Source organism: Anopheles funestus, chromosome 3RL, assembly GCF_943734845.2.
Source record: "Anopheles funestus chromosome 3RL, idAnoFuneDA-416_04, whole genome shotgun sequence".
NCBI classification, from domain to species: domain Eukaryota; kingdom Metazoa; phylum Arthropoda; class Insecta; order Diptera; family Culicidae; genus Anopheles; species Anopheles funestus.
The window spans coordinates 60,378,104-60,401,283 of record NC_064599.1 but is presented as its reverse complement, the minus strand read 5'-3'; the positions used below and the strand labels follow the sequence as shown (position 1 = coordinate 60,401,283).

The window sequence follows — 23,180 nt, the reverse complement described above, 5'->3', positions numbered from 1 at the left end:
GTGCAGTGAAGGAGTTAGGGGTGTTGATCGCGGGTGGTATGATCACACAAAACACGTGTTGATGCCATACTGGTAACCCGATCGTTCCCGGGTCGAGTGGGTGCACACAGCACATGGGTTTGTGAAATTAATTTTTAAACGCTTTTTAAATCCCACTATCACAAGTAAGCGTTCGAAGTTTACTATTGCTGGGCAGATATTTCGCTTCCCCCCCGTTGGATGTTTGTTGAAATGAAACAAACCCGAAGCAAGGAAATGACAGCATGATGCACATCCTGATGTCGTTTTCGATCCGTGGCATTACAGTCAACCCCGTAGGATTAATGATAATGCGTGGTCATTTGTTTGCCATTGTTTAGCGCTCAGTATGCGTACCGGCACCGCACCGCACAGTAGCGCAGGCATGATAGATTATCAGCGTTTGTTGTTTTTTTTCCCCTTTCGTGCCATAACGATCGCGTTTTACATCTTGCCACGTCAGCAGTGGCGGACACAACAATACCACCGCACCTGTCAGACGTGAAATGAATCGGGTGTTCTATGCCACATACAACACGGCAAAACCATCGCAAGGAAACACGTGTTTCTTTTGTGCACGCCTCCATACCACCCATCCCGTACGATGATCTTCTTGTGCGAGACTAGACACGCGAATGTTAGCTGAGGGGTTTTTGAAAAGATTTTACCCAAGTTAATGCTCACGTATTGTGCGCTGATGGGCACTAACGTTATTCACGTGCGATTTTAACTGCCAACCCTGAAAGTGACCCGGGTACAATGATGACCATCAACTGTGCCGGACATTATCCCGACAAGTCATCCTTTCCGATCACGTTTTTAGGCATCGGATGATGATTTCTTTGAAGGGAGCAATAATACCGTATCAGTAGCGTATCATCGTTACAATCCTTGAACAGTTATTCAGGGTAATGTAACGGATTCCCATCTTCCCTTCTTTTCTTTCAATGCATTCGCCGTGAGTTGTTCTTTTAGCTTAATTTGTGACGTTCTTTTGAAGAGGGTATCGAACAGAGTCTAACACATATTTATAATTTAACAACATTAGCTGAAGATCGCAAAAAAGCTGCTGCAATGATAGTCCCAACATAAGAAAAGTGTTACCTTTTTTCTCTGAACAACCCGCTAGCTATAAAGTGTCATCTATTTAGTCAGATTTATGTCCTAAAATCCTTCAGGTGATATTAAAGTTCTCATGCTGCTCAAAAAACGGTGAATTCTTCTTACATCATAAATACTTTATTCTACTTATTACAGCTTTGCATTCGGTGCAAAAGCATCTCCACAAGATGCACTTTTTATATGTTTGTTATACTGTACTGCTTAATGTAATTTCCACCTTCCTTTAACACTTCCATTCCCTTTTATTCCTGCCCATCAGGTTGTGCACAGCTGTGCGCCGCTTCTTAACATTATTGGGCATTTCACAACTCTGGCGAAATGGTTCGGGAGAGGATCCTTTCCTCTTTTTCCTATGGCTACACACTACACATAAACGATTGCTCGTAAACGTAATCTTCATAATGCAAGCGAAATGCAAACTAACAAACCGCAATCTGAAGGTAGGTTACGTTGGTTTTGGGGCGGAGGGGAAAGACTTGACTGTAAAAAGCCAGTTTTAATCTGAGCCAGGTTTTTGTGTAACGGAAGAGCAGCGAGTGTGAAGAATTTTGGCACACGTGTTTGTTTTTTGTTCACTATTCTTTTTTTTAACTTGTTTTAGAGTGATGTTTTTTTTGCTTATTTCGGTTACTTTAAACTAATAATTATTGTTTTTTTTTATCGCAATGTGATGTACTATACAACGTTGAGAAAGAATGTTTCTTTATGCCTTCGATACTAATCGAAGGAAAGGTTTCTTTTTCTATTGGAAAGTGTTCTTAACCTTAATGTTGTGCACTTATCACAACACCAATAACTGACCAATCCACCTTCCCCCTGTCTAAAGAATGTGTTGTGGAGAAAATCGACTCCCCGTTTTGAGGTTTCCTTTTTTTTTTGCACAATTTTACACAATCAATTAATTTTCTCCTCACTATCTCTCAAAAGTGTTTGTCGTTTTATGTTTTGTCGTCTACATCTAGCATCGAACAGTGAGTGTTTGTCAACGTTGGTGCTTATCTATCGATCCGATCACAAAGAAGGTACTGATATAGTTGGATGGTTTACGTGTCGAAGTTATCAGGCCAACACGCAACACCAGACACACACACGCACAGCGGCAGTTCAACGACAACGTTCCCGAAACGTGTGTGATAGCGGGTAACTGCGTTGCAAAACCGACATATTCAACATTTACTGTAGCGATTGATACGGTACGATATTGCTTCTATTCCTTTATCGGTCCTACGTCTGCTCGTTGCCCGAAATGTGGTTTACGTATTTTCGTTTGTTGATAGTTTTTTTTTTTCAATGGAACATTGCCAAAGGTCAATTAGGAAGCCATAAATCGAACCTTGAGCAGGAATGCTATAGCACAAATGAGGACGGGGGAGAGTTATAAATTAGAACACCATTTAACGCAACCAATCCGTGCAATCTTGGCCGATGATAACTGCTTGCTACAACAAACAAACTACACTCAACGGTACGTCGTCTTATCCGGAGTGTCCCGTACATCACATTACTCAACCTAACATTGATCACTTCCGGTACGGCGTACTTTCTCTGTCAAGTACAAACTACATTAACACTCACACACCGGTCGGCAACTACCCACCTCAACCTATCCCCCAAAAACAAACAAAACATCTACGGCTCAAACGGCTTAGTGAGGAAATGGATACGCCACACCGGATCAGAGGCGCATACACGTCGGGATGTAAATTCATTCGAGTAGCCGAGAGAAGATCGTACCAAACAAATGAGAAGCTTTTTCTGAATAAATATCCGCAACAACCATCCCCTTGGCTTGGTCGACTTATGTTTACAGTTAACTGACCAACCGGCAGGCAACGGATTGCCTCGCAACAATTCTACAAGATAAGGGACAAATAGGCAACATCCGCAAAACCCGGAAAGAAGCTTTGCCGTTTTCACTTTCACCATAATCCATTGCTACACACACACTGCGGAGGATCATTTATGCGTTAGAAGTTTTCATTTTCTTTTCTTTGCAACTTGAATGTGCGTTACAGCTGCGTTACACATCTTTTGCCAAACACAAAAAAAACACAACTCCTGGCAAGTGAGTCGCACCACGGCTTACATTTTCTGTATGATGTCGTACTTTTTGCGCAGATCGCACACCTCACTCTTGGGATCGTACTTCTTGCGTGCGGCCAGCTGTGCCCGCATCTCCGCCGCCGTCATCGGTAGATTCAGCTTCTTGCCTTCGGTGGGGGTCGTTTTGCTCGGATCCGTAGTTCCATTAGTCGGCGTAGGTGGAACAGTACCGTTCAGTGCCATCTTACCGATAGCCGCACCATCCGTCACGGTGAGGACCTTTTTCGTGTCGTCTATGATCTTCTCCATCACCGGCGATTCGGGCGTGGTGTTTGTTGTTCCATTGCCATTGCTGTGACTGTGGTTGTTGTTGTTGTTATTGTTGTTATTATTGTTAACGGTCGCCATGCCGTTAGTGGTGGATTTGGGTGATTTTTCCTCCATCTTAGCGCTTACACCTTCCTTTGATTCTTTCTTCTGACCATTCTCCTTGCCTGTACCGTTCATACCGTTCGCTTCATGATGTCCATTGGTCGTACCGTTTGTGGTGGTGTTGTTGTTGTTGGCGGTACCGTTGCTAACCATACCGGCTGCCGCCTTGGCCAGTGCCATTTTCAGATCATTCGCATCCGCCCGCGGATCGATCACGAGCAGTCGGGTTTCGTTCGCGACGGCTTTGATCAGTTCGACCACCTTTTTGTGCGTTTCGGTCGTGATGTTCTGACCGTTCACTTCGATGATCCGATCGCCCTGCCGCAGACCGGCCGATTCTGCCGGCGATCCGTCGTCCACCTTGCCGATGTACTGTCCCGGGCGACCCTTTTCGGCGTGCAGGTTAAACCCGTACCCGTCGAAATCGGGCCGCTTTACCACATGGCAGAGGCGCGCATCATACTTCGGTGTGGTCGACCCGTTCGAGGTGGCACTGCTGCTCTTCGACGACATATTGTGCTGTGCTTCGTTGGAAGGATATACACGGCAAACACCTGAATCACTTTACCGTCCCCTATCTACGCCTGTCTCTGATTGATTTGAGAATTCACTTATCAGCAGGGCACACAAAAGCCGACCAGACACTGCTGGAACGTAATGGTCACGCAACTGCACACGCGCACGAATCGTTCGGTTCTGTGGATCCACCGGAGCTAGTCACCCTTCTCTGGCTCGGCACACGCACGCAGTCAGCTATCTTGCCTTGGCGGGGTGATCGTTCCACTCTTCTTCGGCACTCCGTTCGCTGTCCCGATGTCCGGATGTTCCCGTTATCTGTGAAATGAAATCGAAAAGAAGCGAAAGGGGAGGGAAAAAACAACAGAAAATTGTTAGTACACTCCGTGACTGTCATACGTGAGTACACAATTAATGCACGCTACGGAAGTGAATTAATCCTAACAATTCATTCTTCGACGACCGCACACTGCACTCATTGGTATTCTATCGAACTGTGAAAGTAATTTATTGCTTATCAGGATCGCAATTCGCATGATCGTGTTATTACATGAGTCAGCTTTGGAGGTTAGGGCGGTTCATCATTGCCAAACTGTAACACAGATTGTATATTGATCGTAGCAAGACCTATAAAAATTCTGTTGGGAACACATTTCCGCGCAAAGTTCACTACATGATCTCATAAATTTATATTGCATTTTAGAAGAATGTATAGGAAGAATAATCCTCGAACTCGACATGCACGACTACGGGAATGCAGATGATATAACGAACTACAGAGGATTGTGTTAACACTTACTCCAAACAACAATCCTTTCTAAGTGTTCCGACTGATCACCCTGAACTATAATTGCACCAAGCCACGAAAAGTCATAAAGTAGCGTTCTTTATGAACTCGTCGTACACTTCAGTCCTTAAGTCCTTGTATATTGGCCAGTTCTACATGTGACAGATCCAGAGAACATGCATTTACTACGTTTCTATACACATTTATTGGTTGCATTTGCTTTCTGTCCAATGTTTCATGAAAACCTACTAAATCATTGCCCACTGAAATGCTTTAGTGTGTGTTCGTTTTTTAAATTCACTATCGCAATTGATTTATAGCTATTTTCGGAAGGTCGTACGAGATGGTGATGATAGGAAAGAAACAACAAAAAAAAACAAGTGAAACGATGCTACCAATATATTGGTGATGAAGCTAAATTGAGCACGAAACGAAAATGAGAAAACATAAAATAACTGGTTCACTTTTGGCTCCGATTACAGCTCCAGTTTGTGGTACGCAGCAGTAGTGCAGCTTCTGTGGCAATATCGGTTGAAGCAAACCAACAAAAAAAACAAACTAACTCCATGTGCTATGAAGTATGGAAGGTTAAATTGAGTGTTGTGACGTACTCGCTACAATTGCAGGTGGTTGCAGTTGCGACTGCGACATTTAATTCCACACTTGAGTGAGAGCAAGAGCTGGGCAAAAGGTTTCAAACTTCATACCTTTCGCGACTTGGCAAGCATTACGGTCGTATGCGTGTTATGTGGCTTCGTGCTTTGCGGGTCATTGCACGTCAGATCAACCCGCAGGTTAGGACCACAACAAGCTCAAACACCACCAGTCAGGTAGGTAGGTGGAGAATGCACCGGACGGTTTTGTATCTGATCTATTTCTGTATGCGTACAGCACCGCCCTGGCCCAGAAGATAGTTGAGCTGCTAAGTACGGTTTGCGCGTACTTCAACTTCCGGCGGATTGCCTTCGGGCGATTAGAGCATGATAGTGCACCGACAACGTTGCAGAGCGGCTGCAACAGGAAACACTGATTAGAGGCGATTGCTTACCGACTCAACGACCGTTTGCGCACCGGTCGCAAGCAAGTGGGCGATGCACAAAGAAGTCTTCGCAATCAAACCTCCTAATCAAATGAATAAAATGTTAGCGATCGAATCGAGAAGGCGAGCAGGGGGAGTTGCTAAAAGAATCGGTTCAGACATTCACGGTCCACAACAGGAGTAGCATAAAAGTTGCTGCAGGTGATTGCTATTTCATGGTCGTATTGATGCATAAAGCGGCTGTTGGCAGGTGGCACACGCGCGACGGGGTGGCGGCGTAACAACATATCTGAAGATTAATTGCTGGGCTCCTTATTGAGCAATCGCGTCGTCTATCGAAGCTGTAGCGGTATGCATGCGAAATGTGTAGCTTGGCAGAAATAGTTTTCTTTCGATTGGTTTGGCGCACATGAGCTTGTCTTTTTATTCACCTCCTTTTAGTCATGGGGTGTTTCACCTGAAACAGGACAAGGTTGTGAATATTTGCAAACGGGTTTTTTTTTTCTGGTTGAAACGTACACTTTTAAAAACCATAACGATTGACTGTTTTTTTCTTTGCCAGAGAGAGAGATTTTTTTGGGACTTTAAAGAGATGTTTTTGAAAAGTCCAGTAGCAACACAATTTTGTCAAAATTTGAGTTCAAACCGAGCGCTTATTATTAAGCCGTACGTACCCGTTTATTCTACTTGATCAACTAAAAAGATACTCTTGTATGTTACCAATTTGATAACAACAAAAAAAAAACGGAAAAAGCAACACCATTTAATTGACTTATTGTAGCTTGAGCACTAATAGTCTTCCAATCTACTTGTTTTGACCAGTTTATTAGACCGTGGCAAATTAGGACATACTATTTAGCTTGGGATAAAGTAGAATAATTTACAAATGCGCATGCTGCCGATACATAAAACTGCTGGCAGGTAACTGATTACTTGATGATTAACATTTGTATTTAATTAAAATACATCGGGGGCTTACGAAAGTTGTCGGAAGCGTTCCGTTTCTAGCCACTGGTAGCGTGGTGTTGAGTTTATGCGAAGTAAATAAGTTAAGCATGAAACGGTGAGTGAATTTAGTTGCGTTTCCTATGAAAATGATAAAATATTCTATTTCACGATCAACAGCCCACTGATAGCTGTCATATTTAATTGTTTTAAGGCTTGTCTTCTGCAATGCTACACGATTCAGCAAAAACTGGAAGATGCGGTACCTGATCAGCTGTAACCTCAAGATAGTAAGTTGAAACGTTGTATTGAACAATTTTCGTTCACTCACCACTAAGAATTTAGCGACTCTTTTTTAACAAAAATTCAAAAATATTAAAATTTCCTAAGGCTTAAAGCCTAAGCTTTTTTTTGAGAAATTTAGCAAAATTTTATAAATTGATTTATTTTAATGCGAATGAGTTGAAATAAGTTTCTTTTCACTCAAAAAATAATTTAATTAAAAAAAAGAATAAAAATAAAAAAAAATCTAAAATTTCAAAAATTTTCTAGGGCTATAGCCTTAGATCTTTTTGATAATTTAGAAAAAAATTAAAATTGATTTATTTTAATGCGAATTGGTTGAAATAAGTTTCTTTTCACTCAATTTATGCTTTAAATAAAAAAAAGAATAAAAAATCAGAAAAAAATTTTAAAAAAATTTTCAACTCGAAAATTTCATAAGGCTTACCCCTTACGATTTTTTGAGAAATTTTGCAAAAAAAGTTTAAATTGATTTTTTTAAATGCCAATTGGTTGAAATAAGTTTCTTTTCACTCAAATAATGCTTTAAATAAAAAAAACAAAAATTTAATAAAAAATTAAAAAATTATAAAAATTTGAAAATTTCATAACGCTCATTTTTGCACCAAATTTTGCCTATAACTCGGTCGGTATCCAACGGATCCCCAATCTTTAAACTGTGGTCGATAGATGGCATCAATGGCTACATTTTCTTCCTGGACTCAGATGTCTATGCCAGAAGTTATTCGAGGAACCAAGTTCCTTACCCTGTTTGAGAAAATGTATTTTTTTTTTTCATTTTTGCGCCAAGTTTTGCCTATAACTCGGTCGGTATCCAACGGATCGCCAATCTTTAACATGTGGTCGATAGATGGCACCAATGGCTACATTTGCTTCATGGACGGCCATGCCCTCAGATGTCTGTGCCAGATGTTATTCGAGGAACCAAGTTCCTTACCCTGTTTGAGAAAATGTAAAATTTTCCTCATTTTTGAGCAATTCAGCAAAATTTTATAAATTGATTTATTTTAATGGCAATTGGTTGAAATAAGTTTCTTTTCACTCAAATAATGCTTGAAATAAAAAATAGAATAAAAAATAATAAAAAAATAAAAAAACAAACAAAATTGAAAATCTCCTAAGGCTATAGCCTTAGCTTTTTTTGGGGAAATTTAGCAAAATTACACTCATGAGTGATTAAAATGATCGAACCTTAAGTTATACGTTTATGCCGGGTTTTTTTATGACTCCGAAATGAGTCGTTAAACGAGCTGACTCCTGATAACGACTCATTCATTATGAGTTGACTCATTTAAAAGAGTTGTTATTCTCATCTCTACATTAAACCAACGAGTCGCTTGACATTATCGCTGCTACTCATTAATAAAGTAAAGCCACCGGTTTTTTAAATTGTATGCATCTTGTACGTTAAAGCAGGTAAATTTGTTTCAACATTCCCAAGATCATGTTTTAGATTTAAATACAAATCACTAATAAAGAAATAGGAAAAAAACATCACTGCGTACCACCAACCATGCATGTACATACATTAATGCTTGCGTGCAGAGAAGAAGGTTCATCTGACTTTGACACGCCCGTTTTTGACCTGCAAAAATGTGCCAGAGCTCAAGGTCTTCCTCTACTCAGTACTACCAAGTGCGAGAACCCAGGAGCTGCGGGCACGGACACATTTCGGTGAATATGCATGAGGGCTATGCACCATCTGCTATCTCCCACAGTTTTGCTAACTCTGGAAGCTTCTTCGGCAGGGTGCATCGGTAACCGGTGGTGATCGATGGTGCAGCTGCATTCTATTATTATGTATACGTTTGCAAACTAATTGCTCATTGCGCACGTTTGCGCACACATGCAGGTGAGGCCGAGTTGCTGTGTGTTTGCGACTAACAAACGGCCACCCACCCGACTGGAGTGATGCCCTGATACACCCTTGTCTTGGTTGAACGAGGGTTGAAGATCGTGAGTGTGAATCGGAAAATAGAAATAAATGCAACAAAAGTGCAACTTCCAAACACTCTGGTGGATGTGCACTTTTTTCCCTTCCCGGCCCTTTCCCTGCAGCTTTCTCGGCAAGCTGGGTAAGCAACGAACTGGAAACAATGTGAATGCGCGGGAGCTTCAGCGCGGCATAGGTCATGAACGGGTAAAATTTGCGCACAGAATGGTTGCTCCTCTTCACTGGTCGGGGTGTGTATTGTTTAGCCGACCTTACGTAAAATTGGTGAGCAGTCAGTTCGTCTTTTTTGCTGCCATCCGCTTGATTTATCATGGGGAAGATCCAATGTACCCCTGGTAGTGTGCAACGGGAAGATTAATGAGGTGACACGGTTTATTCGTCGCTCGGTAAAAGACGTACATTCGTGAGAATTTACTAAAAAAAAAAGAAAAACATAGTCACGGCATGTAAATGTTGGAAGTAAAATAGCAAATGCGATCTGTAAGTTAAGATGCTATAAATTAGAGAAAAACACTCAGCAAAAGATGGCTCATTATTGGTAAGTGAGTGAGTGAGGTAGCTTTTTCACCACAGCTCACTTTAGTGAGAAGGATTCTTACGCATGATCATGATCATCAGATGAATCTTACACTTCTCACCCCAAAATGAGCCCAACTCACGCTCAGGATGTACTAATGGAAGCTGACACTAATGTTTTTGTTGCATCCGCGATACACTAATTATAATTTCACACCAACCTTCCTCTGCAATGGTTATACAAAAAAAGAAACGTGAAAATTTTACCCACATTTTGTGCCCCACTGTATGAGCATGCGGAGGGCGTTTTTTTGTACGGAATTTCTCACAAATTAAGCAGCAGCCGGCGGAAAAAAAAGGGTTTCATCTGCATTCAAGCAAATAATGCGCATTCCGTTGTTGTTTAGGTAATTTTTTTTTGCTTTCCACCTTCCTTTTTTTTGCTTCTTTTGGTTGAGACAACGTGTGAGAGGCTCCGGCATTTGATTGAGTTGCATTTCTGTCAAGATTTGATTCCGATCTCATGCACGTGTGGTGTGTGCGGGCGCGCGCTTGTGGCATGTATTGCAACAGTATCAAACCAACGAATAAACCAGATTCGTAAGCTTCAGCGAGTAGATTAACGTCGTCACCATTTCGGTTGCTTATTTTAGGCTTATCTTTTTTTCCCCCCCCCCAAAAACTCACTGTTTGGCGATGCGAATCGTACTGATTTTAAGGCCTTCCACTTCGGTTCGCTTACCGCTTTTTTTACGTTCAGTTCATTTCATCGGTAAACAATCGTTTAGGATCCTCCGGGCCGGCGGCAGCGCAACGATTCAACTGTGGACATTATTGCACGGTTACTAATTTATCCACCCTGCTCTTCACAGTCCCCAACCAGTATATTTGGAGGGTGGGTTTTAATGATACCGGCGTAGTTTGCAGCGTAAGCTACCTTTCATGTCCCGTTTACTATTGGCTTTAGGCTGCTGCTGGTGGTGGTGGTTGTGAGCGGTGGCTTGTTAAATATTTTGTCACGAGATGGCGTTTGCCTGGGGTTAGATAATCTTCCAAGCGTAGGCACGGATTGCACCGAGTGGTTTGTGTATAATGTTTGCCTTACATTAGCTTTAGTTTTACTGTTGCCGACTTTTACTTTTAACCGTGCGCGTTAATGCGCATAGGAGGACACAAACATTCTTTGTACGGATCCAATAATTCGGTAGAGCGTTATCACAAGAATCTCCACATCGAATACCCTGGAATGACCTTGCTTTTGCATCAAAACGCATTTAATGCTAGCTCATCATTGTAGCCACCCCCCCTCAAGATATATTACCTCATCAATTTAAAGGGCGAAAATATTCCTATCAATTACCGCTCGCACGATCGTCCTCCGCCGGGCGACATCGTCCCCTTGAAGGCTTCCTCATCAGTCATCACAAATATTGCCAACGACATGAGATCATCGAATGGCAATAAATACAAGCCCCGCGTACACTCAATACTCTCAAGGCTCCTTGGAAGGTCACGATCATCTTCTTCGCGTGCGTGTGTGCATTAAAATACACCGGGAGCAAGTTGAAGTTTTGTGGATAAACAACACAAGAGAGTGCAATAAAAAAAATCAATCAAATGGAAGAAGAACGACGGTAATGATCTTCTCAGACGAATTGTCAACCGTGAGGATGCAATTGGATGTTGTAACATTAAAAAAAACCCCACGATAAAACATCGCAATTCAGATTGTCTTGACACGATAGCGGAAAGTGATCTCAACACGCGAGATATGGTGAGAACTATTGTGTCAAAAAAGAATGAAAGAATGCGAATCACTAAAAGATAAATTCTCATCATTCTCATCCCGATGGCGTGCGGTGACGATTTTCTCATTCTCATCTTGCATTCATTTCCGATACACGATTGTCAAATAATAAACGGCCGGAAGCGCTGGCGCAGATCGATCACCATTTTCCTTTCCTATCGTTTGATCGTACGAGCGACACCAGGATGTAAATCAACCTGTGTATTCCCATACCTCCAAGTGTACGTTCATAATTTCCCTTGCCAACGATATCCACATACCAACCAGGGGATGTGTCAAACAGCATCCCAAAGTCACCAATCGGCAACACCGATCTGTGCAAATACTACATCGCAAATAAAACATCCATAAACACGTACGTCCGGAGAAGCCACGTCGGTAAACAACATACGCTAAACAACGCCAAAATCCCAATATGGCAAAAACACGCGCGGGGAGGAAGAAAAACCACGGGCAGGTCCGGGTGGACACAGAAACGATAAAAATTTTACGCCACTTTTGCGCGTGTCAACTTTGCCGGCTAAAACGATCGTCGATTAAGCGACGTCGCCGTAGGGAATAAGAAATTGGCAAATCGGGTTTTCTTCCTCTCCCACTTGCGTTACTTGTACTCGAATAGCGCAACCATGTCCATCTGTAAGATGGCAGGTGAAAATTGTTAATTATTATTTGTTTGTCATTATCACTGAGTGGTTACTGAGCGGAGCTGTGTTCCCGCGTACACAGTTGCTTACCAACATTGGAAGATCTGGTAGGCTCTCTCAGTTGCGATCGTTGTACATTACTTCACGTTTTGAGATTTTTGTTGTTGTTGTGTACTACCTTTCACTGATGCAGCTGATGGGTTGGTTAAATAGTCGAGTCGGTCTGAGTTCAAATCGCGTTTTTGGATCTTAGTGTCTACTTGTGACTGCTCAGCTTTGCGATTATTTAAGTCACAGAAGATCAAGCAAAAAAGTGGGCAAAGACGTCAAAATCCAGAGAATCTGACGAGATCATACTCTCAACTGATATTCGGGAGTAATCCAAAGTATTGGGTATTTTGTTTGAAGTCTCTTGTCCACTACGACTCCATAGCTAGACTGCGCTGGATTATATGGATTCCGGTGTTCCAGATTATTGAACTGAAGTACTGCAATTACCACAAACTTTGTATTGACTGAGAAGTGATCCTGAGTCTAAAATCCCGTGCTTCTCTGTTTTTGGTCTAAACACACCAAGGTTCGTAGATCGAATATCGCTTAGTTTAATGCAGCCAGGATAAAACAGACAAAGCAGAATAATAGATCCAAGAATATAAATCATATTGAGTAATCGGTAACAGTACTTCAGATATTGGAACTTCATGCGGAATGTGATAAACAAATCTTCAACTTGCAAAGCAACGCAGATTCCTTTTATAAACAAATAAATGACAAGCACATCTTTAACATGACTCACCGGTTCGGTCTCATTCCTCTGTCTGTGCAGAATATATTTAAACCTGACGACCAAAGACAGCGCTGTTCCATTTATTGGCCTTTTATTGCACTATGCACAGCCGGAACTGTTTGTGCGATCGCATGTCACTGCGCACTGCGTGTGATATAATTAGCAGACCCGATGTGGGAAGCAAATACATGGTTGACTAATGATTTGCCTGGATTAAGAGTGAAAGTGGCTGCGAAAAACCTTAAATTACTACTACCAGCGAAGAAACGAGTGTCGCTAGTAACGCTAATGATGCCACGCTGCACTAGGAGCGACAGAACATTGCTGCCGTTGAAATTACCTGTTTCGATGTTAAATGCAGATGTTTTTTTTCCCGCGATCGACTCGCGTAGACAAGCTGAGGAAGGTTTAGTTGGTGTGTATTTTGAGAAACTTCAGCTGTACAAACTGTTGTACAGAGGGAACAAAAAAAATGGAATGAACGTTAGCTGTTTCCTAATCGTTCGATCAGCATTCGGTTGGATGGTGATCGTAGTGAAACTATTTAAGGTACTTTGCAAAACCCCAAATCGAAGAAGCAAACCTAAAAGGGTATTACAGCATTATGTAAAGATTTCATCAAAAAAAGTCTTTTTTACGTTTTTGAACTCATTGCATAACCATTGAGAGTTGTTTATCTCACTGAACATCGTTACACAAAATGGTACATAGTTTGAAGAAAAAAAGCTTCTCATCTTCAATGTTAAAATGCACTCCAAAATTGCATCTCCATCTCCGAGCTGCATTCCAATGTTCGAGGCAGCAGGTTTTTTGTTTGTTTGTTTTCTTTTTCCTTCTATTTCCATCGTAACCCACCACAATTTCCAATCCGGAATGAATCGCGCGTTGTCAAGCGAAAATTATCGTCATAGCACGAATTCCTGCGGTGCATTGTTTTGCGACCATAAGATATCACCGAGTGGCAATTCGCCCCAAACCGAGTGGTACACCGTGACGTGATCACCTCGCAGCACGTAACCGAAGCGTCTTGTGCGAAGATGCGCCACAAAACGGAACTCCACGAAACGACCGATTGGAGACTGTTCCAAGGTTACGGCGAACGATCATCATCATCGTCGTATCATCGTTTTGCTAAACCTGACTTCCATTAGTGTTCCCTGGGATGCGAGATCTTGACGATTTGGCGATTAAATCTCGACACATTGCGATGGCTGACCTAAGAGAAGGTCTCTGAAGGTTAGGCAAAATGTCTAAACCCGTTCCCTTCTGTGGGCCCGCGCCTGTCCAACGCAATGACGAAGCATCGAAATCCTGACCGATTGGATTGTGTGCAAGATGGCTAATCAGATGGCTACAAGCTGCAGAAGAAAAGCGACCCAGAGAGCTTTTCTTTGTCTCCGGTCTAATTAGTCATCCAGCACGCTGATTTCTGAGTTCTTTTTTTTGCTGAACAAGATGTAAAAACACCCTTTCTGTCCTCTTGGTAGCCTCCACAGTAACTGGGTAATTTGCTGCACCAACACGTGTGTACCGTAAGCGATCGGCAGTACAGTAAACCCTGAACCAAACCGAAAGTCCAGCATTGCGCAACTAACAAAATTGAAGCCATTGCTGGAACCGGGATCGAAGTGACGCCACGAGACGCCATGAAGCATGGAGACGTTCATTCGTTCCAAGCGTGACTTCCACGTACAAAGAGCCACGGATACGGACGACAAGGGAGATTGATGTAATTCTTTCCGATTTTCTCCACAAACCAACAACCAAAGTATCGGTGGAAACCGGGTGTACCATTCTATCCCTGTTCTGTGTGTGAGCGACTCACCATCGCCCTAAACTTGCTCAACGGTTAATGCATTTGTGTGAGTAATGCCCACACATGACACACCAATCCCCAAAACCCTACTCCCCACCTTCCCACGATAGCATGACGCATCTGGGGAAGAAACAAAACAAAAAAGACGAGGCTTCTCCACACTTCCAGTTAACCGGAGAGACTAGAAGACTTCGCTTTCGTCGGTCACAAACCGGTTCCCCCTATGGGGAGGTTCAATACAACCGGTGGAAGATGAGTGAAGATATTTATTACCGTCATATACCTCCACACGCACACGTGTAGTTTTCCGATTATACCAGCACACAAGTACTACAACATCAGCAAAACATATATTCTCCCATGCACATGTATTCGCACCGATCGTTGCTTCCTATAGCCTCCAGCAGTTGGAGCGAATCAGGTCCTGAACTTTTGTGCGATCGTCATTGCAACTACCTGGATGGAAAAGTTTGAGGATACACCATGCTGAAGCATGTCATTGCCTCGCAAACCATCAACGAACATTATAGTGTTGCGAGCTGGGATCGTGACTGCCTCTTGATGTTGCAGATAAAAAAAACAACCGAAGTTCCTGTAGAATTTTCCCTCCGCGATCAACCCCGGTAGTGCAATTTGTATCGTCCGGGATACGAGTTCGTAAAGTATCCAACAGCCAGACCAAGAATCTCATCCAAGAATACCATGGCAAATAGTAGGAAGGGCACACAGAAACACAGGAAAGACTTAAACGAGCGTAAAGCAAAAAGCCATCTGTACACTGCGTTCTTAGGGGTTTTCTGCTCGCTTTCCAAACGATTCCGTACCATAAACATTAGAAGATTTTCAAAGCACCCTTCTTTTTATTGGACATTCAAAACCAAATATCCGACCATGAGACACTGCGAAGGAATTGATGTTGCGCATTAGAAAAGAATGCTGTATCCCAATGTCTGGGGAGACTGATTTAAATTTTTGATTGGGTTTGATGTTATTATAATACCACGGAAGAAGCGATATCCAAATAAACCTGTTCTTTATAAGTTTCTTCTAGGCGAAGAATTCAACCCCCAAAAACAAGATAATGGACTTAATGTTTAGGACTGTTGGCTGTGTTAACTTCCCAAGGCATTTACTTTCTCTGTCCAACCAGAATGTCTAATATCTCTAAATCTTGCTCATCTTCTTCAAATTCCCTCCTCCTCTACCTCCCGTAAAAGCAGCATAATTGTGTACGATTTTCACTTTCACTTTTAATGTCGTAATCCATTACTTTGCCCCGTTTCTGCTTTGTTTACACCTCAGTCAAATCGACCGAAGGTCTTGAACTTTTCAGAGCGTGATCAGCTGATCCGGTTCGCCCCCCCGGGGGGGTGCCTAATGAATTTGATCATTTGAGCCTCATTACCTGACCGCCCCGACAATAGACGCAACGAAAACGGACGATTAGCAGGTGAATTTTATCATCACAAATCGAAATTCAAACGAAATTCAAACGTTCGATAAGGAAGAAGATTATATTATTCGTGGTATAAAAATATGCATTATAGTAATTCCTCACGAATGGGATTACGTGGCTGAACCAAGCATCAACAAGACCGCACTGATGCGTGAGACAGCTCGTCAGCTTCGTCGCACAATAATTTCCGAAGCGTGCGCTTGAAGCTTCCGTGGTGCGATACCCGATTTGTCGAACATAAAATAATTACATTCTAAATGAGGTTCAAAATTTATAATAGTAAACATGTTTTTTTTCTTACCAGAAGTTTTTGTTAAAGCTTCTAAATACTTCTGTGCGCCCCCGGAACTGGTCAATAATATCGCATCATGTCATAGTGGCTAGTCACGCGTGGAAACGCTTCTAGTCTTGAGGTTTGAAGGGCACACTACACCGTCCGTTTGGTTGTTGTCCTGCTTTTTTATTTTGTTTAGTCACGTCTCTTCCGTCACTGATGGCAATGATGATATTCTACCGTCCACTGAACGGGGACCGTTCTGTCCCGTTTCAAATGTTCAATTCATTAAGCGATCTTTACGCCAAAAAAATGTATATAAATAAACAATCTGCATCTATGTGATCGCTGTCGTGCAACTTAATGTGATCGTTTTTATTCACCAGTGCGAAATCGAACCGTTAAATGGGTAAGTTCGGAAACAGTTTTGACCTTAACTTTAGACGACCGACGGTTTGACGTTTGATGGATCAGTGAAGCCGGACAGAGCTGCACGCACTTGCTATTGAACCTGTGTAGAATGCTATCAATGGATATTAGTGCGGTTGTGGTTGATTTTTTTGTCTGGAACAGAACAAACAGCTGATATTGACGCTGATTTGATATGAACGGATTGATCATCCACTTAACCTTCACAAAGATCCTGCGTGCACAATACAGTTTTGTATCGCATTGTTTGCGTTAGAACGTTAGCATCAATAAATAAATACGAAACAATAAATGAGTCACGATAGGAATGATGATTCATTCACTAGAATGCCCTTTCTGGCATGGCTCAGTGAGAAGAATATTAATTCTGCTGGATGTAACTTCCTTCTTGCGAACTGCCATTTCGGTTTCGATTTCCTGCTTTTTCCACGAAAACATGATCAACGTACATCGTACCGGTACTAGCATTAAAAGCCCCCATCCGATCACCGATTGATTGCCCGTTCGAGTAGCCCGACCGGATGACGTAATTTGATCGTACGTTCCGTGGTGTTTACGCCGTCAACAGAGCAACAACAACAAAATATATATGCCAAAAACATCCCTCTGCAACGAAAGAAAAAAAAACAAGATTCGCCATGTCCGGTTGGTAGGCAAGTGAGTAAAGGAAAAAAAACCCCTCACACCGTGTATCGCAATAAAGAATTACGGCGTATTTCATCACAAAACGAGCGAAAAGGGTAGTGGTTCTGGTTTATCAGTTTGGATGCAAAGATGAAAATGATGGTGTTCACATGCTACTGGACAAAAAAAAACCCACCAACAACATGGGAAACTGGCCAATCAGTACCGACCGAAGGCGTCATTTGGATGGGTTGCTTTTACTCGGTTTTTTTTTGTCTCGTCCGTATGCAAACGAAAACAACCGAATTGTTGGCGGGACACTAAACAGGTCTGTGCAACAGATGTCCCCCCCGTTCAAAATTGGTCGTCATCGATGGGAAAGTCCGTCGAGTGTGTGGTTGGTATGTCATTTTCGTTGTAGTTTTTGAACCAGTTTTTTCACTTGTCTTCATTTGCCGTTGATACGGACCGTATCTTCGATCTTTGATGTTTCCCCCCGCTTTGGTCGATACATGACTGCTTGTCGGGCAGTTTGAACTCTCGTTGTAAAATTAAGTTTGCACTTTCATCCGGATCCAAACATAGCAACTCTTGAACTTTTGACGTCTCTTGGGTATGCCACAATGAAAATGTTTCACCTAAAAAAGAAATTCGGAGTACATGCTTTAGGGGATGGTAGACTTTGTTAATTGATATCTTTTCTATTTGTTTCATGCATATAATGTTTTGTTTTAAAAAATACTAAATAATGTTAATGTTTGCTCATACCGCTAAAGTACAGTACACGCTAATCGTGCCACTAAACTTGCTTAAACACCCACCTAAACCTACAAAACCACCGGTAGGGAAATCATTACATGATCGAAATTTCCCATCCAAGTCTCTCTGTTCCCGCTGAAATGGTTATTCACTGCACAATTTCTATTGCTCACCGAACAGCAAAACCTGATGTTTTGCGTAAAGTAAAATAGAAAGAAGAAAAAGAAAAGAAAGACACAACACAAACCCGAATGTTGCGTATTTACTTCTTCGGGGCAAATTTCAACAGTCCCGCAGAGGTAGGACGCACCGGTGGACTGGGTAACAACCTGTCACTGTGGAGGCGAGTAACAGATACGAGAGAACAGGTTAAGTCCAAGAGCTTTGTGAGCTTTTTAGGGACGAAAGGAAAACGGTTTCCAACCGATGTTTCCAGAAAAAAATGTGATGTTTCACGTGCGCAAATTATAATCAACGCTTATCGGGGCAGTTCGTGCGGTAGAATCTAGAGATGAGAATAACATTTCTTTTTAGTGAATCAACTCAGAGTGAATGAGTCGTTATAAGGAGTCAGCTCGTTTAACGATTCATTTCGGAGTCATAAAAAAATCCCCGGCATAAATTTCCTAAGGCCTTAGGAAGATTTATTGACAAAATTTTATAAATGTGATATATTTTGATGCGAATTTGTTGCAATAAGTTTCTTTTCACTCAAATAATTAATTTAAATTAAATTAAAAATTAAAAAAATTAAATTAAATTAAATTAAATTAAAAAAAAGAATGAAAATTCAGAAAAAAAATTTTAAAAAAAATTCAACTCGAAAATTTCATAAGGGGTACCCCTTGCCATTTTTTTGAGCAATTTAGCAAAAATAAATAAATTGGTTTATTTTAATGCCAATTGGTTGCAATAAGTTTCTTTTCACTAAAATAATGTTTTAAATTAAAAAAAATCAAAAATTTTAGACAAAAAAAGACAATTATAAAAATTTGAATATTTCATAAGGCTCATTTTTGCACCAAGTTTGCCTATAACTCGGTTGGTATCCAACGGATCGCCAATCTTGAACCTTTGGTCGATAGATGGCACCAATGGCTATATTTTCTTCTTGGACGGCCATGCCCTCAGATGTCTGCGTCAGAAGTTATTCGAGGAACCAAGTTCCTTACCCTGTTTGAGAAAATGTAAAATTTTCCTCATTTTTGCACCAACTTTTGCCTATAACTCAGTCGGTATCCAACGGATCGCCAATCTTTAATCTGTGGTCGATAGATGGCACCAATGGCTACATTTTCTTCTTGGACGGCCTTGCCTTCAGATGTCTGTGCCAGAAGTTATTCGAGGAACCAAGTTCCCTACCCTGTTTGAGAAAATGTAAAATTTTCTTCATTTTTGAATAATTTAGCAAAATTTATAAATATGCTATATTTTAATGCGAATTTTGTTGCAATAAGTTTCTTTTCACTTAAATAATGCTTTAAATTAAAAAAAGAATAAAAAATCAGAAAAAAGTTTTAAAAAAATTTTCAACTCGAAAATTTCATAAGGGGTACCCCTTGCCATTTTTTTGAGAAATTTTGCAAAAAAATTAAATTTGATTTTTTTTAATGCCAATTGGTTGAAATAAGTTTCTTTTCGCTCTAATAATGCTTTAAATATAAAATAAAGTAAAAAATAATAAAAAATCGCACATTTTCGTTTCAACTCACGTATTTACTCTTTTTGCGACTCGACTCACCACGGCGACATGCTTACACTCATGAGTGAGTAAGTGAAAAAAGAGTCGCTAAAACTCCTCGTGGCGAGTGAACGAAACTCGTTCAATACAACGTTTCAACTCACTATCTCACTCTTACTCACTTTGCACATCTCTACTAGAATCATACACTAGAATTAAGTGTATTATGATGCGCACTATGATCACATCTCACCCATTGCACCCTTGCACGGTTTCTCGATCATTTCCAGTATCTTTCTCCTGTTGTTGGGCGCGTTGGTGACACATTAACGTCTATTGCGAAGTTTCGCGTATCGCCGATAAATAGGAATGAAAAAAAAAACATTTCGAACATCACATTTCTACCATCCGTGATGCTTTGTTGTTTACGGGAATTTCCAATATGTCTGAATGTGTTCTTATCATACAAATGTTGCACTTTGCAATGCACCTGAGAGATCTGGTGTCAAGATCGAAATCGTTCTATCACGCTACTGCCTGCTGTGTGCTCTCGGCGACACAACAATACCCGTCGATCTCGACGGAACGATCGGTTGTGGCACGGAACACGTGATTTATCAAGCGCTAACCCACAACGCAACCTTCCTGCCGAGTTTCGCCAATTATCACGCTGGGTGACATACAAAAAAAAACCACACAGAAAAGAATGTACAACAAAATCCAGTTCAATGCTGGCGTTCTACACAACAAAATTCGAAACGATCGCCCCAAAAGCAGATCAGATGCGTGACCTTGTGTCCCCGAATCAGAGCTATAACAGAACAGACGGGTTTGGTTGCGTTTTCACTTTATTCGATACGCGTTTTGCTTCGCGCTATCGTATCGGAAATAATTCCTTCCAAAGCTGAAGGTTTCCTCTTTTTTGTTGTAAGATAAAGCTTCAAGCGTTCGGCGTGACTGTGGTTCGATGATAAAGCTGAGCTGAGTGTTATGTTTTTTATCTGAACGGCCTGAACAATATTCGGGTTGAAACGCCTTTTAGAGGTGGAATGGTAAATTAGCGAATGCATTAGTCAACCCATCCCCGTCACGAATGTTCGTCATTGATAGCTGTGAAATGTGGCTTGATGATGTTTAATTTGATTAGCTCGTATGATCAAATGTTTTCATATTTAGCTGTAGAATTAGCACTTGCAGCACGCTTTGACAAAGACGCACTGTTTTCAATCGTTTGTCGCTTGGGAATGTCTCTTCCTAGAGCTATTCTTCGAACAAACATTTGCTCCATAAAATTTTACGTTCTTCGGCTGGTGTGGAACGGAATGCGCCAAAGGCGTCGATCGTTCGCGTAACAGTTTAGCCGTATGGTCACGTTCATGTTGGTACGGTTTAGAAGCGACCCGGAGACTACACATGAAGGGCCACTTCTAAGCATCATTTAGTCGATCGCTCCTACCGAAGCACGTACAGTTTGGATGACGCGATGCAGTGCTGGAAGACTGCTGGCACATAATTGTAACGCAACGACAATTCGTCTTCGATCGTGCATAAAGCCCATTCCTGCAGGTTGACATACGCATACTGCATTCCACAATTCAAGGTCTGCGATTTGGGAATCCAATACGCCACAGCAGGTGGCAGGTGTTCCGCTGGGAAATGTCCAACAAGATTCCTGTTTGAGCAAAAACTTGATCACCTTTCTTGATGACCTTGAACGGTTTGCCTAAAATCAACTTTTGCATATTGATATCAGATTACGGCTATTTTTCGCCACAGGCTTGTTTTGTCTTACTGCTACTTCTTACCTTGTTTGGGTTGCGGAAAATAATCACCACTAGCTTTATGCAGGACTGGACACTTTAAATTTTCACCACCGCAGCAGCACTGTAACTGTAAGATAAAATTTAATCAAACTTTTTTTCATTAGCACAGCACTTGTCGTATCGATCGTGTAGATAAGTGCATTGGATCATCAAATGTAGCTTTCCATCCTGCGGAAAAGATCCAACAAACTATCTTTAAAGCACTTGACCGGATATGCAAAGGATTACACTAACAAAATCGCATCACACGTACGACATGGACCGAACTACGATCACTTTGATAAATTGAAACAAATGCCAAGGATGGGCTATGATTTGTTGATTTCATGCGTTTCATCCGTTGAGATTGCTCTTCTGGAAGGAAGGACACAGAAAGGAAGGAAGCAAGAACACACACGCGCACACACCACACAAAGCCTTCGTGGAAAGGAGAAAGACAATTCTTTCGCAGCTTTTGGCTCATCAAAAGCTTTTGCTATTCACAGTACACAAACGAATGGAATTTTTAAACAACAAAACGTAACACACATTACAATATACACTGGAGCTCCTTTCCGTACATTCAAACTTTAATCGTTCCGCACTAGTTTAACCACACTCACCGTTTTAAGAGGGACACACCGTTGTATTAAGCCTTCCGGCAGAGAGGCGCAACAATTTTAACAGACTCCGCAGTGTTTGTAACGAACGGAGTCTTCAAAAGAAGAAAACACCGCTAGTGATGGGCGCTCGGAACGCGAGCACTGGCTACCCAACTAACCATTCGAGCAGTTGGGTCTAATTAGGTCAGATAGAAGCGCATAACTGATGCGACTTTGCTTTATCAAGTATTTTTTTAAACTGTATTTAAATTTTACTTAAATAGAAATAAGAGAAAAGGATTTCCTTCGCAGTCCTTTCTTGTGGTCAGATAATCAAATTAAATTTAGCAATACTGCTTGCTAGGCCTCTCTCTTCCACTTCTGGCTTAATAAAGCACATCATTGCTACTGAGGAGAGGTCCAGATGTGATTTGATACCCGCTCGTATCGTGTAGAACCGTTTATCAAATATACCACCGGGCTGTCTCACTGCTAGGCCTATTTACGTTTATTTTCCAGGCCACTTACGCGTTGTCTGTCGATCAAAGGGAAAATAAAATTGTTTTATAAAGTAATTTATTTGCTCGTACACAAAAAAATTCAAACATCTGCTCGAAGTACCAAAAATGTTCCTTGGGTTATTGGGTCAAAACACAATCCAATCCGGAGCAAGAGAACTTTGATCCGATAGGAACGCTAATTTCCTCACAATTAATAAGTTTGTTTTAAAATGGGAGTAATTAAATGCATCAATAATAAAATCTGAGTTTTATTTACCCTCGAAAACCTTGATTTATTTGTTTAATCAAAAATCCATACCAAAA

At 41.4% G+C, this 23,180-nt stretch overlaps 1 protein-coding gene across 5 annotated transcripts; it reads right to left on the bottom strand.

Moving 5' to 3' along the window:
• Positions 1-1,235: 1,235 nt before the first annotated feature.
• Positions 1,236-22,484, bottom strand: LOC125768409 (Na(+)/H(+) exchange regulatory cofactor NHE-RF1). Of its 5 annotated transcripts, none has more exons than XM_049436027.1 (3): positions 22,378-22,484; positions 21,758-21,842; positions 1,236-4,449 (listed from the first exon to the last, which is right to left on the bottom strand). In XM_049436027.1, the coding sequence occupies exon 3, from the start codon at positions 4,126-4,128 to the stop codon at positions 3,223-3,225; it is 906 nt and encodes a 301-aa protein (XP_049291984.1). In that variant the 5' UTR covers positions 4,129-4,449; positions 21,758-21,842; positions 22,378-22,484; the 3' UTR covers positions 1,236-3,222. The 5 variants fall into 5 exon arrangements, with proteins under 5 accessions (XP_049291984.1, XP_049291986.1, XP_049291985.1 ...); XM_049436029.1 differs by having other exon boundaries at positions 22,336-22,428; XM_049436028.1 differs by having other exon boundaries at positions 22,304-22,424.
• Positions 22,485-23,180: the final 696 nt, after the last annotated feature.

Excerpts from the sequence above, each read along its gene's own strand:
- LOC125768409 (XM_049436027.1), bottom strand. The coding sequence starts at position 4,128 with ATGTCGTCGAAGAGCAGCAGTGCCACCTCGAACGGGTCGACCACACCG.